Source organism: Pelmatolapia mariae, linkage group LG20, assembly GCF_036321145.2.
Source record: "Pelmatolapia mariae isolate MD_Pm_ZW linkage group LG20, Pm_UMD_F_2, whole genome shotgun sequence".
NCBI classification, from domain to species: Eukaryota; Metazoa; Chordata; class Actinopteri; order Cichliformes; family Cichlidae; genus Pelmatolapia; species Pelmatolapia mariae.
This window is the reverse complement of record NC_086244.1, coordinates 8,192,657-8,207,744: the sequence shown is the minus strand read 5'-3', so window position 1 is coordinate 8,207,744 and position 15,088 is coordinate 8,192,657. Positions and strand designations below refer to the sequence as shown.

Sequence of the window (15,088 nt, the reverse complement as noted above, 5' to 3'; positions counted from 1 at the left end):
TCCCTGGCTCAAAATGGACCTCTGTGGGGTCCATAAGGATAATCAGCGTTCATCTACAGCAGATGCAATGAATCTTCATTAATACATTTGGCAAATATGTGCAATTTCATGATATTTCTGACCATTTCTAACCAAGAAGACGCATATCTGTGTCCTTTAGGTGGCTCTGATGGCTCCCGCCTCTATGACGGTGTGTGGCGCTACAAGTCCAGCGTGAACGAATGGACAGAAGTGTCACCCATGCTGAAGGCTCGTGAATATCACAGCTCCTGCATCCTGAAGGGCCAGCTGTATGTGGTGGCTTCGGACAGCACAGAGCGTTACGATCAGGCTCTGGACTGCTGGGAGGCCCTGCCAGCCATGCTGCATCCGATGGATAACTGCTCCACCACCGCATGCAGCGGACGCCTGTATGCCATCGGCTCTCTGACCGGTGAGGACACCATGGCCATCCAGAGCTACGATGCAGACACCAACCGCTGGACCATGGTCAACTGTGGACAGCTGCCTCCATGGTCCTTCACACCGAAAACTGTTACCCTAAATGGCCTCATCTACTTTGTCAGGTGAGGAAGAATCTTTTCCAGTTGTTTCTTACATCTTTAATTTACGTTTTGCATTTAGACTATACTTTTAAAACAGTAAACACCAGGGATAGAATGTAATTAAGTACATGCGCTTAGGTAATTTGCTTAGGAGGAGACTTGTTAGCTGTATTCTTTATATTCGTCTACTTTATCTTCAAGGGAAATGTAATTTTTACTTAAAAGCACGAGTTATGTAAATGTAGATTTATATTTAAATGCACTTAATTCAAACTGCTCTTGTTTTTCATTTTTATCTTAAATACTTATCTTACGATTTATGTGTACAGGATCTGAGTCGTTCTTCCACATGTGCTAACAGCAACAGTGTTAAGCATACTCCTGAAGGGTCTAATAAATGGTTTTTAAAAAGGGTCAAAGTTGCAGAGAAGTAATCTGAAATCCCTTTTTTTCATTGAGTTTTCATTGTTTTCAGGAGATTTTTTTATGTGAGCTCTTGTGCAATGATTTTACTTGCCCTGCCCACTTGAGATCAAATTGTGCTGCTTGCGGCCAATGACCTAAAACGACCCCGGTGCCACCCGATTTAGACTTTCACAGAATGAGGGACACTGGACCACATGAACACACTAGTGTTCATCTTTTCTATCCAGTTCTTTCATGTTTAAAGATAAATTTAGTTCTTTGGGCTCTGCATTTGTTATTTAATATAACAAATATTACATAAATTTGCCACTAACTGTTGATGAGGTTGGTCTTTACATATGAAAGAGAAATAAACATGTTATGACTGGGTTGTTAGATTTGAAGCTGGGATTGTTTTGTTGCTTTGGCAGCTCTTTGACTTGAGTGTCTTTCTATTTGCAGGGATGACTCAGCTGAAGTTGATGTTTATAATCCTCAAAAGAACAAGTGGGACAAAATTAGTCCGATGACCCAGGTTAGTATTTCACACCAGGTGCTTATGTGCTCCAATAGCAATCATTGTGATCTGATCCCTGTCCTTAGGCAGAAGAGCACAAATGTCACTCAAATTAAGTCAGTTACAACATGATGATAAATGCATGAATAAAAATAAACGTATCCACATTTCTCACCTCCAACTTCAGTTTATGACAGCCACACCTTATCACAAATTGACTGGCTTGCCAGAGAAACAAATTAGATAGTTAGAGAGAGTGTACAAAGCCTTATCTTCCACTAGCTCATTTAGTTTTTTAGCTTTGTATTTGTGATCTCAGGAAGAAACGTTTAATAATATATCTTTTTTCAAAGAAAAGCAATATTTCTCTCATGACAATATGTTGAGAACGTGGTTGTACATACGGTATGTTCAGGACAGTTGTTAGTCTGGGACACATATGATGGCTCCTTTTAAATAAGCATTTTTTGTTTTCGTTGAATTGAAAAAAAAAATCTACTTATTATATACAATAATGAATCAAAGGCTACACAAAGACAAAGACAATAAAAATTGTATAAAATTGTCTATGTCAAGGGTTGCAGCTTTCTAGTGTTATTGTTAGATGCTTAAATTATTATGAATTATAACGAAAATACATGTTTAAAAATGTTGTTTTCTTTTTCAGGTCCATGTTGGAGGCAGTGTGGCGGCCCTAGGGGCTAAATTGTACGTGTCTGGTGGTTACGACAATACGTTTGAGCTGTCCGATGTCGTAGAAGCCTACGACCCGACCACCCGCACCTGGAGTCTTGCTGGACGATTACCTCAGCCGACCTTCTGGCATGGCAGCGTCAGCATTTTCCGGCAGTTCATGCCCCTGGTGTCGAGCGCATTCGAACCCACTGACATACCAGAGTCAAACAGCATTCTCCTGCACCGGCATCACCGACACCACGCGCTCCACAATCTCAATAACCTCAACCAGAACCAGAATCAGGATCTGAACGCGGCACACTGATCTCGAAACCTCGAAACCCCCATTGACCATGTTCTCCCTCATCGTGCCCTCAGTGTACTGTGAATTTACCTCATCGCTTTGCTAAAGCTGTCAAAGTCAGAAAAGAAGACTGAGCTAGTCTTAGTCTGTTGACTGGACAGAAAGGCCTGGAGCCAGATGGATAGATGCACACAGATATTTTATTTATCCCACAGGGGGAAAAGTCTAAGTTACATCAGCAATGCTAAGAAAAACATCCATAAGCTTCTGCAGATTAGAGTGAAGCAATGTTTACGCACTACAGAAATGCATACCTGTTATTTTCTAAAGTCACCTGATTGTTTTGTGCACAACTTCCAAGTCATTTTACCACATTCACCACCTTTTGAGATTATTTGCATATTAATACTAGTGGCAACCCAGCTCTCGCTAAATCTCTTTCTCTATCAGAAAACACTACACACAGCTGTGAATTTATAGCACTTACACAATAATGAATTTACCTGTAAAACATCTTGGCAACATTGATCAAATTTAATCTCCTCCTTATGATTTTTGATATATGCCTGGAATCCACATTCATCTTTTACATCTTTTACCAGTATATGTGTGAGAAATTGTCTATGCATGGATGTATATTGTATAAACATTTGGCTCCTTGTATCCCCAGTGGACTGCATTATCTACTACACGGATGGCATTCTCGGGGGGCTCTGTACAAAAGCTCTAGAGAGCTGCTGGTTTTGTGGCTTAATAACCAGGCATGCAGTTTATTTTGGTTATACAAGAGAAACCACTTTGAGTTAGTGCTGAAATAATGAATTTATTATGTAGTTGATTGATGGAACTATTTTTATAATAGGTTAAATGTCAATGGTTTCAGCTTTAGCTGTGCTTTTTTGTATTTATATATTTATTCACATTGTAAACATTCAGCTTTAGACTGTTTGTTGGGTAAAAATAAATATTTAAAGAGGTTATCATTCTGGTGTGCCAGATTGTGATGGGGGTCCTAACTACCCTTACAGCTGGAGACCAGAAAGCTCCTGTTGAGTGATTGGCGAGAGCCATATACAGGTGTGAAGAAGAACTGGATTATGGTGCAGGGTCACTTCTAAGTTGTTTCCATTAAAGTTCCTGCTGGTCAGTAATGCCTTACTGGCCTTGAGCTTGGACTCACCATTGGCTTATACATTTTGAGATTATTACCAACTGAAAGTAAAATTCAAATTAGAAAGATTAAAACGGGGAAATTTTTGCATTGAAGGTGGGCGTGTCAGCCATTTGTCAGCCGTGGCTGTGCATAAAAGGAAATGATGCAAATTCTCAACTTTATTGCATCAGTAAACAATTAACTGACTAGCTAATGGTCTCAGTTCCTTGTTTTATTTTTCTTTCAGTACAGCATTTTCTAAAATATGGTTCTGTTTATAGTAAATTAGCTGGTAAAGCAGGGTGTCTTCGCTAAACTTGACGTTCTAGTGGTGTAGTATGTAAACCAGTGAGTAAGATCATGCTAGCTGCGTTTATATGTAACCTGTTGTGTTGGCACTGTATCCAGCATCCATGCATGAACTGTAGCTATAGTGGAGATTATTTTCAGTGGCCAAAACCACACTTAAGAATTGAAACAGATGTGGTGAGTTATCAGACAGGTCCACACAGTGTGCATCAACTTTAGCTTTTCTATGGGAACTATCTGCTGATGTCAACTACACAGTGGATGGGAGTTATCTCCTACAGGGTGAGGTGTGTCTGCGTGTGGACATTTCTGTGTTCAGTGTGTTATGAGTTTCTGTTGGTGTTTGTTTTGTTTTTAATTTATGAACATAGAAAAGTGAAAGTTAAAAGCGAAATCTGCTAAATTAAAGTCAGATTACAAAATGTGAATAAAACACTTGAGAGGGTGCTGCGAGAAACACGATTAAATGGCAGTAACAGTTAAGCTTGAAGACATGAAGAAGTTTTAAAATGAAGTAAATCTAAGGGTTACAAGTAAGTGAGCTTACTAAAACTCTGAAGCTGCTGCTCGTCTCTGCTTGAGGCCTGCAGCTCGAGGCTACATTAGCTGCTACTGGCAGACAATCTGCATTATGGGTGACGTAGGCTTGGGTGAGGAGAGAAGAATTTGTGGAATAAAAACAACATCTCTGGTTTTGCAGCAGTTTTGCTCTGAGTGGATTATTTCTTTAACAAGTAAAAGCCAAATATTTTAACAGAAACCACAAGAATCTGTTTGCATTCCAAAATCAAAAATTGATATCCAGAACTAAACAGGCATACAGCCGTATGGTTAAAATGTTAATCCTTACCCGGAGGAATCAGGGTGTGCTGAGAAATCATCATAGTAGAATTTCAAGTTGGCTGCATGTGATGTTAACTTGCACTGAGTTGATTCTGTTTTCAGTGATTCTTGGGCTGCACGGCATGTCCTCATGACACTCTAGACTCTTAAACAGGGCTATATCAGCCTCTATAACCATGCATGAAGTTTTGTTTTTTTAATGTATTTCATTTAATGTTTAACGTTTTAATGTTTTCACTGTTATACTGTTTTCTTATTTATGGATATATTTGTGCTGTGATTGCTTCTGAAGTTCCTGCCTATCAGCTGCAAAAAGATCAGTGGCTCTTTGTAAACGCTAGTGATGAGTCGTCAGTTACAACTGGAAGTGCAAAAAAAAATCTCAGTTTGTTGTCAAGTAGGATATATTTTTGCTTCATTGGAAATAGTATATTTGTCTGTTTCCATGCTGTTGTCAATACACCATTGTTTTTTTTAAGTGTTCAGTCTGTGATGTTGAACAGGTTTGTAAATACAGTATATTCTTAACCTTATTTGCTGTGTTTGTACACTGTTTCCACGGTGGCTACTATGAATTAAACTGCAGGCAGGTCTGACGTAGTTTATTCTGCTGAGTCACAATGATTTGCTCTTAGCAAGATTGCAGCAAATATTTCAGTGAAACAGTTGACAGTAGCTTCAAAAGACTGAAATAAACACGAGCTCACTTAAACATAAAAGCACATCTCAAGAAATATTATTAACCTGTGTGACATTTTAAAAACAATCTGCACCTGTTGCATCAGGAAAACAAATTCATTTGGCCAGTAAACATCAAAGGTGCGCTAGAATTTATCCTGAAGAGTTTGTCACCAAATATATAATATAAATCTAAGAAATGTTTTGAAACCATTTCCTTCAGGTGAAATTTGGTATTCTATCTGGCAGCAGTTGCTCTATGTGGCCATTATGACTTTGCAGTCCCTACCATCATTGCAGAGATTTGGGACACATATTTAACATAAATTGCTCAAAAATATGCCTTTTACCTGTTGTGATACCTTTTGCCTATTGTGAAGAGAACAAACACAAGTATTTTAATCAAACATTTAAACGTAAACGTGAAAAAACATAACGGTTTGGAAAGTTGCAGGGAACTTTTCAGGTATTTGTTGTTCTCTAAATGTTTTACTCTGGCTAAATGTTCAGAAACCATATGATAAGGATCATTTTTGATCATTTGAATATAAACTGTTCCGTTGACGTCTTGAAATGTGACCGTAATACCAGTTTGAACCACAAGATGGTGCAGTGAGTCAGTGTAATGTTTAATCCAACACTGCGCAAAATAGTCAAGATGGTGTTGCCATTATAATTAGTTACTTGGTTACTTTAGTAGCTTAATGAATATGCCTAAGCAGTTTGTTTTGGTGTATTTTAAACTAACATAGAAATATTAGATTTGTAAAAAATTACAAAATAATTCAAAGTACGTAAAACAATTCAACGCTTTTTGGAATAGACAACAGCACTAAACCTCTGGTAAAATACTGCCACCTTGTGGTTAAAGTTTAGTCTTTTAGAGGGCATTTCATTGTTTCTGTGGCACAAAAGGCACATCATATCGACCAATCGGAGCATTCCAGCAATTCTTAGTTTTCACACTTTTTGTGTTCAATTCACACGAAAAGGTAAGCCACAACTATATAATATAACGTGTATAATAATGTTTTGTTTACAAATCATTTGGGAACCACTGTCCATGTTGTTTTGAAGGACCATTTTCTATTCCAGTGGAGATGGAACCTGCAAAATTAGCATGGCCCATAGAGCCACATTAATATGAAATACACCAGGTTAAAATAAACCCATCAAAGATTAAATAATTTTACATTCATTGTTTACATTCATGATTGGCTGTTAGCACTCATCCACCTTGTAACTGCCTTTTCTTTTTCTTTTTTTTTCCTTTTACATACTTGTGCAATTTTACTGCTCTGCAACTCTTCTATTTCAAAGAATATTAGAAACACCCTGAAACATAATGCAGTCCAGTACAAAACCACCACCTGGAGGGACCCTAATAAAAATCACTGAACTTCTACATTTGTTACACTGTAACCACAGTGTAACCAAAAGTAAGAAAATGCTTTTCTGACTGCACGGAAAACGTTCTCCTTTAATCCTATCAGCAATGTAAGGTGACACTGAGCTCCAGCTGCTGTAAGCACACTGACAAAACCTGTCTCAAGTAAACAAGCAGAAAAATAACATTTTACATTCAAACAGCGTTTAAAAAACATGCAATTTAATTACTCTGTGTAAACTACAGAGTGCATGAATCTGCTTTTCTTGCATGCGTGGAAGCAGAAGCAGACTTGTTGTTTTGCATACTTGCTCGCTTCAGGTCTTGCTCTCTGACAAATTCTCAACAATTCCCTCCATGTCTATCGTGGACTCATAGGGCTCGGTAACCAGCTGTGTTTGCTGCAACACTTGCGGCACAGGAAAGGTCTGCGCGGATTCAACCTCTCCCAAGTTCTGGTTAGAAATAACCTCCTCCATCACCGCATCACTCGACTCAATCACAACCCTCACGATGCAGCCAGAGGTGAGACCTGTTGAGGGGTCAGCTCCTTGGTTTGTGGACTCCTGAGTGGACCCGTCACAGATCAGCGAGGCCTCCTCCGATTTGGGAGCTTCGGTCTCGACCGGACTTCCATCCACATCTTGCACAATCACATTCCTCAGCTTCCTCTGCCGCGGGTTGTAGTTCTCAGTGCGCTTGTGAATTTGAATGTGACGCCGCAGATGTGCCTGAAGAGGAAATGTAAAAATGTGAGAGTTGGGTAATGACCTAACATGATGCAAGTGAGGGAATGGTTCAAAAAGAACACAAAAATTATAGATATACAGTATAGTCATGTCAGTCTACAGTCAAGTTTATACAAATATCCCTGTAAGTGAAAAGTTCAGACTCTACACATTCTTAATATGGTCGTCTCAGCCACACAGCTCCTGGCTGTGACCACAGAAGACCGACCCAAACACCTGGTGGCAGGGTCAGACATTCAGTAGAAAGTTGGCCTAAAGGAAGGGGAAAGGGACTCTAAACACCCAGTATAAGATAAAGAAGGATTATGTTTAACTGTGTCTCATGCAAATTTAGTTTAGTAGAGTCCAATAATTATAAAATGTCACACAAAAACATAAACCCATTAGAAAGATAAATATAAAGCTATATATAGCTATCATAGCCAGACATAAAAAAGCCCACAAACTAGTGATTCTTGCTGAATGACATTAAAGATTAGAAGGGTCTCTAAAGAGAACTGAATATGGGGACAGTGCGCAAATTACCATGCAAGTGATACAGAACTGAAATGATTACATAAGTAATTAATAGGTAATTTAAAAAATAATAATTAGAGATGGACCGATCCGATATTACGTATCGGTCCGATACTGACGTAAATTACTGGATCGGATATCGGAGAGAAATAAAAAATATAATCCGATCCATTAAATATCAAAAAAGCACCTCACAAAACTTGCGACACGGCGTAACTCGGCTCATAACCGTAGCACGTCGGAGCATCACGTGATAGAGCGGCTGTGTGTATTTGTAGCCTCGCTACCAAACATGATGCTTAATCAATGTAATCAACTTTAATTTGATGCAGTGTGAAAAAAAATGCACAGAAATCAATTTTTTTTCAAGAATAATTAAATAGATTCAACATCTTTCTTCAACAGAACTGCAGACTGCACAGATGGTACCTTCCCAAAGGAAAAAGTACTAGCTTACTAGAGTATATTAGACTTAATAGTTACTATATACAGTAATGGACTTCTATACATTTTACATCAGATTAAAACTTTAGGTGTAAGATTCAGATAATTATTTATTAAAAGCTAGACATTTTAAATGAGAATAAGAAAGAAAAGTATGTCTTTGTGCCCCCTTTTCCCTGTTCATGCCCTATCGGCCCCCCTGGCTAAACTTTGCTAGATCCGCCCCTGCACAGTTACGAGCCGTCAGCTACATAGAAAAAGATCCTGGAGTACAAAGTAATATTAAATAAATTCTAACAACAGATTATCAAGCTTAAACGTGCTGCTGTTGTTCAGCCGCTGGTTTCCTCTTTCTGGCGCAAAGTGGGCGATAAACAAACAAGAGAGACGGACTCGCGACAGAAAAGCCGATCAGCTGATCATTAATCAGTTTCACGATTGAAGTAGCAGCAGGAGAGGGAGGGAGAGAGGAAGTCGCTCCATATATCGGTTGTTAAGCTTAACGCTGGAATGCTTTACAAACATTCAGAGATAAACTTACACACTTGTTTTACTTGTCTCTGGGATAACTTTCTCGGAGATGAAATGCCGGTTTGGTAGCGAGGATCCAAATGCTCAACCAGACCGCTGACAGGTCTGGCACGCCACAGCCACTCTATCACGTGATGCATACTGCTCCGACGTGCTACGGTTATGAGCCGAGTTATGCCATGTCGCAAGTTTTGTGAGGTGCTTTTTTGATATTTAATGGATCGGATTACATTTTTTATTTCTCTCCGATATCCGATCCAGTAATTTAGGCCAGTATCGGACCGATACCGATACGTAATATCGGATCGGTCCATCTCTAGTTGGAACCAACCTGTCGAGTGAACTTGTAGCCGCAGTCTACACACTCAAACTTCCTCATGCCTTTATGACGACGCAGGTGGACACGCAGCTGTTCCCTCGCTGAAGGAGAAAAGAACGACCAGAAAATAAAGAAGAAATCACTTCACCAGTGATTCTTTCATTAGCAGCATTTCATTCATCAGGGCACAGGTCATGAGTAACAACAAATTTATTGCAGAATCAGCATCTGACCTTTGAAGGTTTTACCGCAGATGTGACAGCAGTGGGGGCGGCCTTCCTCGTGCTTGCTGGCCTTGTGTCGGAGAAGAGCGCCTTTCTCTGTGAAGCGCTGCTCACAGACATCACAGCCGAAGGGCCGCTCGCCGGTGTGAGTCCGGTGGTGTTTATCCAGACTGGCTGGTTAATACAGAGATTAACACAAATCACAATATCTGCAGTGAAAGTGAAAGTTTGCAAAGGCAGCAAAACGGCTAAGTGATTGCTCTTAGAAGCACAAAACACACCGGACCCCATCGATAGTAATGTAGGGACATTTGAGTGGCACAGCATTACCTCAGAGCAAGTAGGGTCTTAGTTTGAGATGCATGAGATCTTTCTTTTGCTTCTTTTAGGCAAACTACTGATTCTAAATTTGTCACAGGGGTGGATACAAGGTGAATAAAGTGCTTATGTGCAGAGAATATGGCTGTTACCTTGTGTCCTAAAGGTTTTCCCGCAGAGGTGACACTGGTATGGCCTCTCGCCACTGTGTATACGCAGATGCATGTTGAGGTTGTTCTTTTGGGAGAAGGCGTGGCCACACGAGTTACAGACAAAAGGGCGCTCATTTCTGTGAGCAAGAACAAAACAAAATAGTTTTCACTAAACCTTTAAGTCTTTTACACTTTTATTCATCCTCAGGAGGAAATTCACAGAAAACATGCTCTCCAACCTGTGGATAGCTTTGATATGCATCTGCAGGCCGTTTCTACTAGATGCCCGATGGCCACACTCCTCGCACACAAACGGCTTTTCTCCACGATGCTTGGCGGCTTCGTGCACACGCAGCTCCGCACGTGTTAAGAAGGTTTTGGGACACTGGGAACACTAGAAACACAGCAACACAATCAAAACAAAAATCCCCAAAATTTAAGTTAAAGTGAGTTTGAAATTACATACTGAAGGTGCTGCTGACTGTAGGTACTTACTGCATGTGGTTTGGGGTAACCGTGCACCTTCATCATATGAACCGTCAAGTTTTTCTTGTACATAAATTGTTCAGGACATGTTGAACACTGCAAAATGTGATGAAGACATTCTTCATATTCACTTCAGGTTTGTGACATACTCAGTTATGCTTTCTGTTAGGTGTATGCTGTACCTTGTGGGGCATTTCTCCTGTGTGGGTGACAGTATGCAATCGTAGCGCTTCTTTTGTGTTAAATGTAGAAGAACAAGTGAAGCAGGTGTATGTCTGGAATTATAAAAGTAAAAACACTGAGGATTCTTCATAGTGAGTGTTGGAGAAAGCGTGAAAGTGTGATTTTCTTCACTCACCAGCACACTAGCACAGTCTCGCATCTCGTGTATCAAAAGGTTCTCCTTCCTGTAGTACCGTTTTCCACATTTAAGACAACCGAAGGGCTTCTCCCCTGTATGCCTCCTGTGGAGATGAGACATTAGTTTACTCCTTTAACAGCATTTGGAAAGAAAAAAAAAGGTGACACCCTGTACCTGTTGTGAACCTTGAGGTAGTATTTGCTCTTGAAGGCTTTGAAGCAGATGGGACACTGCACGGAGGCCTTCTTAGAATCGTCCTCCATCGCCTGACCATTCTTGTTTTTGTTTGTTTGACTCTGGGCCTTGCATTTCTGTCCGGTCGACGTAGACGGGGATGTGGTTGAGGAAGCAGGCTCAGCAGCAGGCACATACTCCTCATCTGTGTCTTCGGGAATCTCCTCCGGAATACCCATGTCATCATTATCGTCTTCTGCTTGCCCTCCCCCACTTACCTGGCTAATAACATTGTCGTTAATCTGCAGCTCCGTTACCTGCAAACAACAGGAGACAGGTGTAATAAAAACCCCAATATTCCTCTTTAAAAACACACTCATTATTATCCGCACAAATGCCCCGTCGTTGAAATATTTTTTCATGCTTATGTTATTGTATTCTACCTCAGTTTCACCAGCTAGCTGAGCTGAGTTTTGGTTTTGCTCAACAACTGCATCACCAACTTCTTTCTCCACAAGAAGAGGCGGGGCCAACTCGTTTTCAGTTGTAGGGCTCTCATCGATAGTCACTAGTCGCCTGGGACCCTTCACTACTCGGCCAGAGCGTGTGGTGGTTGCTGTAGTAGTGGCAGAAGTGGTAAAACTGGCTGCAGCAGTATTAATAGTGGGCTCATCTTTTGTGACTTTAATTAAGTTCTCCTCTTTGACTGGGTTGATGTCTGAGGCAGATTTTCTAGGTCTACCTCTTTTACGCTTGACAGGCACAGGCTCCTTAGAGGTCTCCTTGAACTGCTGACAGCGTGTGAGTGCCTCTGGTACGCACAGGCTGGCTGCTGCCTGCTGGACTCTGTCCAGATTGTGAGGATCCAACTTCAGCTCTCCGGTGTAGACAAAGTTTAGGAGCAGCTCCAAGCCATCACTGGGGCATCCCTGCAGGCAGAACTCTGTTGCAGAAGGCACGTTTGACTGCTGGAGGAGTTCACTGAAGCAGGCAAGGATGTTGCGATGAGCAAGGAACACTACCCCATCTCCCACATTCAGTGCTGCATCACAAAACCTGCCCACTGCCCTCTGCTGGTTCAGGGCGAACAGGACACGTTGCGCATGGTTGCTCTCTGCTGCAGACATCCCTCCTGCTTCACTGTAGATGGCTAGTAAATGAGACACATCAAACAGACCAATTATCAGCAGAACACCTAGTCAAAAAATCCACATGTCACTCTAAACGTGCTTTACAGGATTTTAAACTGATGGTATTTTACCTGATTCCATGTTATCATTTCCGTTAGTGGCAGTAGTGAAAGATAAAACTGGGAAGATTTCTAGTATTGATATTTAGAGACCAACTGGCTTGGCAAATGTATTTTGTAAAGTGTTTGAACACAGATTTCAAAAGCATATAACAATAACTGATAATCAAGTTGGTTTTAAGAGTAAGCGTAATACTGATCTATACATAAATATATATACAAATATAGGAACAAAACACATCAGTTTTATGTGCTTTTTAGATGCGCCCAAAGCATTTGACAAAGTGAACCATCAGCTTTTTGTTAAATTGCAAAGCAGAGGGGTCGTGGCATATGTAATTAGGATTTTTGGTATTCACATCAAACTATGCAAGCTAAGTGGGGTACGGAGGTATCTGAACCTTTTTCTGTATCTATCGGCTCTTTTGTGTTGTAATTTGAAAACTGAAAACTACTTAAGAAATGTCAAGAAAGCTGCCTATGAGAGTTCGAGCTACATTATAGAACAGAACTGTAAAAACTCTGTTTTTGCCTTATAGCCTGTATTTCCTCATTCAATAACCCTTAGCATCTTTTTCTCATTTTCATAGCTAAATTTAAAGGAGAGGTAACCTAAGACTTTTGCACAGTACTGTATTTGCACTGACTGAAGAATCAAGTGTGCGTGTGAGGTAAAAAAAAAAAGACATTTGAATGTGTAACCGGGTCATAAATTACATATTGTTATAATTACACAAAATGTGTTCAAAACCCCACACCGTTACTTTTATACCTGACTTTTAGGACCTCCAAGCCTGTAGTTAGCTTCATTATCAGTTAGAGCCCCTCCTCATCCTTTTCTTCTTCTTCTTTGGTGCAACCCTATAAATTTGGGGTACCACTTTGGCCTCTCCCCTTTTCTACAATTCCCCTGTGGTAGAGGTTGGTGTCATTAATTTTCCAACACTAATTACATCTTTATCCACCCTGATGTTTCTGATTGTGGTTTAGTTCATTATTGTCATCTTTACCCCTGTCTTTACTAGATGCTATGAATATGTAGTACATGTGTGCCACATATGTGTACAGGCACAGTTAATGCTAGCATGAAGAGACAATTCTTGCTAGCTTGGAAAGTGTACTGGGTTGAGCTAACTCTCCTCTGTTATACTCCCCAACTGTTTATATTTCGTTATAGAGCTGGAGCGGTAAAGTTATTTACTTGGAGGTCTTTCTTTTTACCTTTCATTGTCAAACACAAGGCAGGTACCCACCGGGGTATTCTGGGAATTCATCCTACCTCACCAACCAGCCGTTGTTTCTGCGCATGCGCACAACCCATTGTGAATATTTGTTATGGTTAGGTTTAGTCAGAAGTCACCGTCAAATTATAATACGGGTAGGACCATTTGCCAAAGTAGGACGGTTTCTGAGAACACTGGCTACAAACGCAGGTATCTCACCAAAAGAAATTCTAATGAATAAAATATTGTAAACCATTAAAAACAGTATTTAAAAATGTTTTAAGTAGCATTTTTATGCAGCAATCACACTGAGGAATTACAAGACGAGACTGACATATGTACTATACAGCAGGATGTGTTCGACTGTCTGACTTCAAAATGCTCGATTATATTATATCTTCAACAAATACTATCAACTTTTTTATCAGCTCAATTTAAACGATTAAAATCCCAAAGATGCTGAGATTATAGACGTATACATCAAGCAGAAGCAACAAATATAATATTATGCTTACCAAATAAAAGTATCTTTGGTGTTTTCCGACCAAAAAAACCCTCAAATCATTATTAATCATAATTACTAGAGGTTTGTATGTTAACATTACTGATAGTATTATTATTTAATGCAAAGATTTTTAAATCTATTCATTGTTTAGGTTTTCTTGCAGAAATAACAAAATGTATATGTTGGTTCCAGCTCTTTAGATGTGAGGATTTTTGCAGCTTTTATTTACCTTATATGACAAGAGACAGGACACAATTAGTTTATGAATGGTAAGATGAAACAAGCTGCTTGTGTTCGATTTAAGGAAAATGGGGTGAACACGTTGCACCTTTTTATTCCATTTTAGGAGAAAACAAAAAACCGTTAAACAATTACAAAAAATAATAAAGCTAATAGCAGTAAGTATTCGTGTGCACTAGTTTTATTTTTAATACTACAAGTACATTTTCCTGGTTATACTCCTTACATTGATTTTACTTGCTGAATTTGTATTTTTTTTATTAAGTTAAATATCTAAAGGTATTTAAAAACATAAATAAATAAAACCCTCCAACACTGCTTATTATTTGACAGTATAAAAATATACTTTAAAGTATGTACTGAGCATCGCTCTTAATATTAGATGGACAAATTAAATAATCATTAGATTTAAATTAGTGTCCTTATATTTACAACATTTATTGAGCTGCCTTTAAAATAAAGCCTAAACATACCCTAGTGCATTTTCAGTGTTCATATTCGAAAAGGCATTCGTGAAATAATTGCAAACTCTCACCCACTTTGCACTTCCACGTTTAGTTCCTAGCACATCTCTTTAAAGACGCTCCCTTAGCGCGCTGTCCAGCAGACAGCTTCAGCTCGCGTTTGAATTATCGATTAAAAACTCAGTAAACACGACGGGCCTCTATGTAATCTGCACACGATCCGGGCGTAACATGAGCCAGAGTGATAAAACAAAAAAGCCTAGCTTCGTGCACCTTGTTTTCGTTTCTTGTAGGCCCCTAAAAAGTGCGAAGTGAAC

The 15,088-nt window shown here is 39.7% G+C and overlaps 2 protein-coding genes across 6 annotated transcripts in view; one reads left to right on the top strand and one right to left on the bottom strand.

Annotated features, from left to right (window-relative positions):
• The window catches only part of klhl21 (kelch-like family member 21), an 18,357-nt gene extending 13,071 nt beyond the window's left edge, over positions 1 to 5,286 (top strand). Inside the window, exons 3-5 of one of the 2 annotated variants that reach the window (XM_063465535.2) lie at positions 161 to 566; positions 1,413 to 1,485; positions 2,135 to 5,286. In XM_063465535.2, the coding sequence (XP_063321605.1) occupies positions 161 to 566; positions 1,413 to 1,485; positions 2,135 to 2,467 (812 nt within the window). In that variant the 3' untranslated portion in view covers positions 2,468 to 5,286. The remainder of the gene's footprint in view (positions 1 to 160; positions 567 to 1,412; positions 1,486 to 2,134) is intronic. The other variant, XM_063465534.1, reaches the window with a different exon arrangement.
• Positions 4,940 to 15,088, bottom strand: zbtb48 (zinc finger and BTB domain containing 48). 4 transcript variants are annotated; one of them, XM_063465531.1, is made up of 11 exons: positions 14,843 to 15,088; positions 11,534 to 12,240; positions 11,091 to 11,407; positions 10,914 to 11,019; positions 10,738 to 10,830; positions 10,565 to 10,651; positions 10,309 to 10,463; positions 10,070 to 10,206; positions 9,609 to 9,773; positions 9,388 to 9,476; positions 4,940 to 7,547 (listed from the first exon to the last, which is right to left on the bottom strand). In XM_063465531.1, exons 2-11 carry the CDS (start codon positions 12,215 to 12,217, stop codon positions 7,134 to 7,136), a joined length of 2,247 nt encoding a protein of 748 aa, XP_063321601.1. In that variant the 5' UTR covers positions 12,218 to 12,240; positions 14,843 to 15,088; the 3' UTR covers positions 4,940 to 7,133. The 4 variants fall into 4 exon arrangements, with proteins under 4 accessions (XP_063321601.1, XP_063321600.1, XP_063321602.1 ...); XM_063465530.1 differs by having other exon boundaries at positions 14,847 to 15,087; XM_063465532.1 differs by lacking the exon at positions 14,843 to 15,088 and adding an exon at positions 13,112 to 13,800.

Excerpts from the sequence above, each read along its gene's own strand:
- zbtb48 (XM_063465528.1), bottom strand. Across the intron at positions 10,831-10,913 it reads GAGACTGTGCTAGTGTGCTG|ACATACACCTGCTTCACTTG; the intron begins GTGAGTGAAGAA and ends TTATAATTCCAG. Across the intron at positions 10,207-10,308 it reads CATATCAAAGCTATCCACAG|AAATGAGCGCCCTTTTGTCT; the intron begins GTTGGAGAGCAT and ends TCTTGCTCACAG.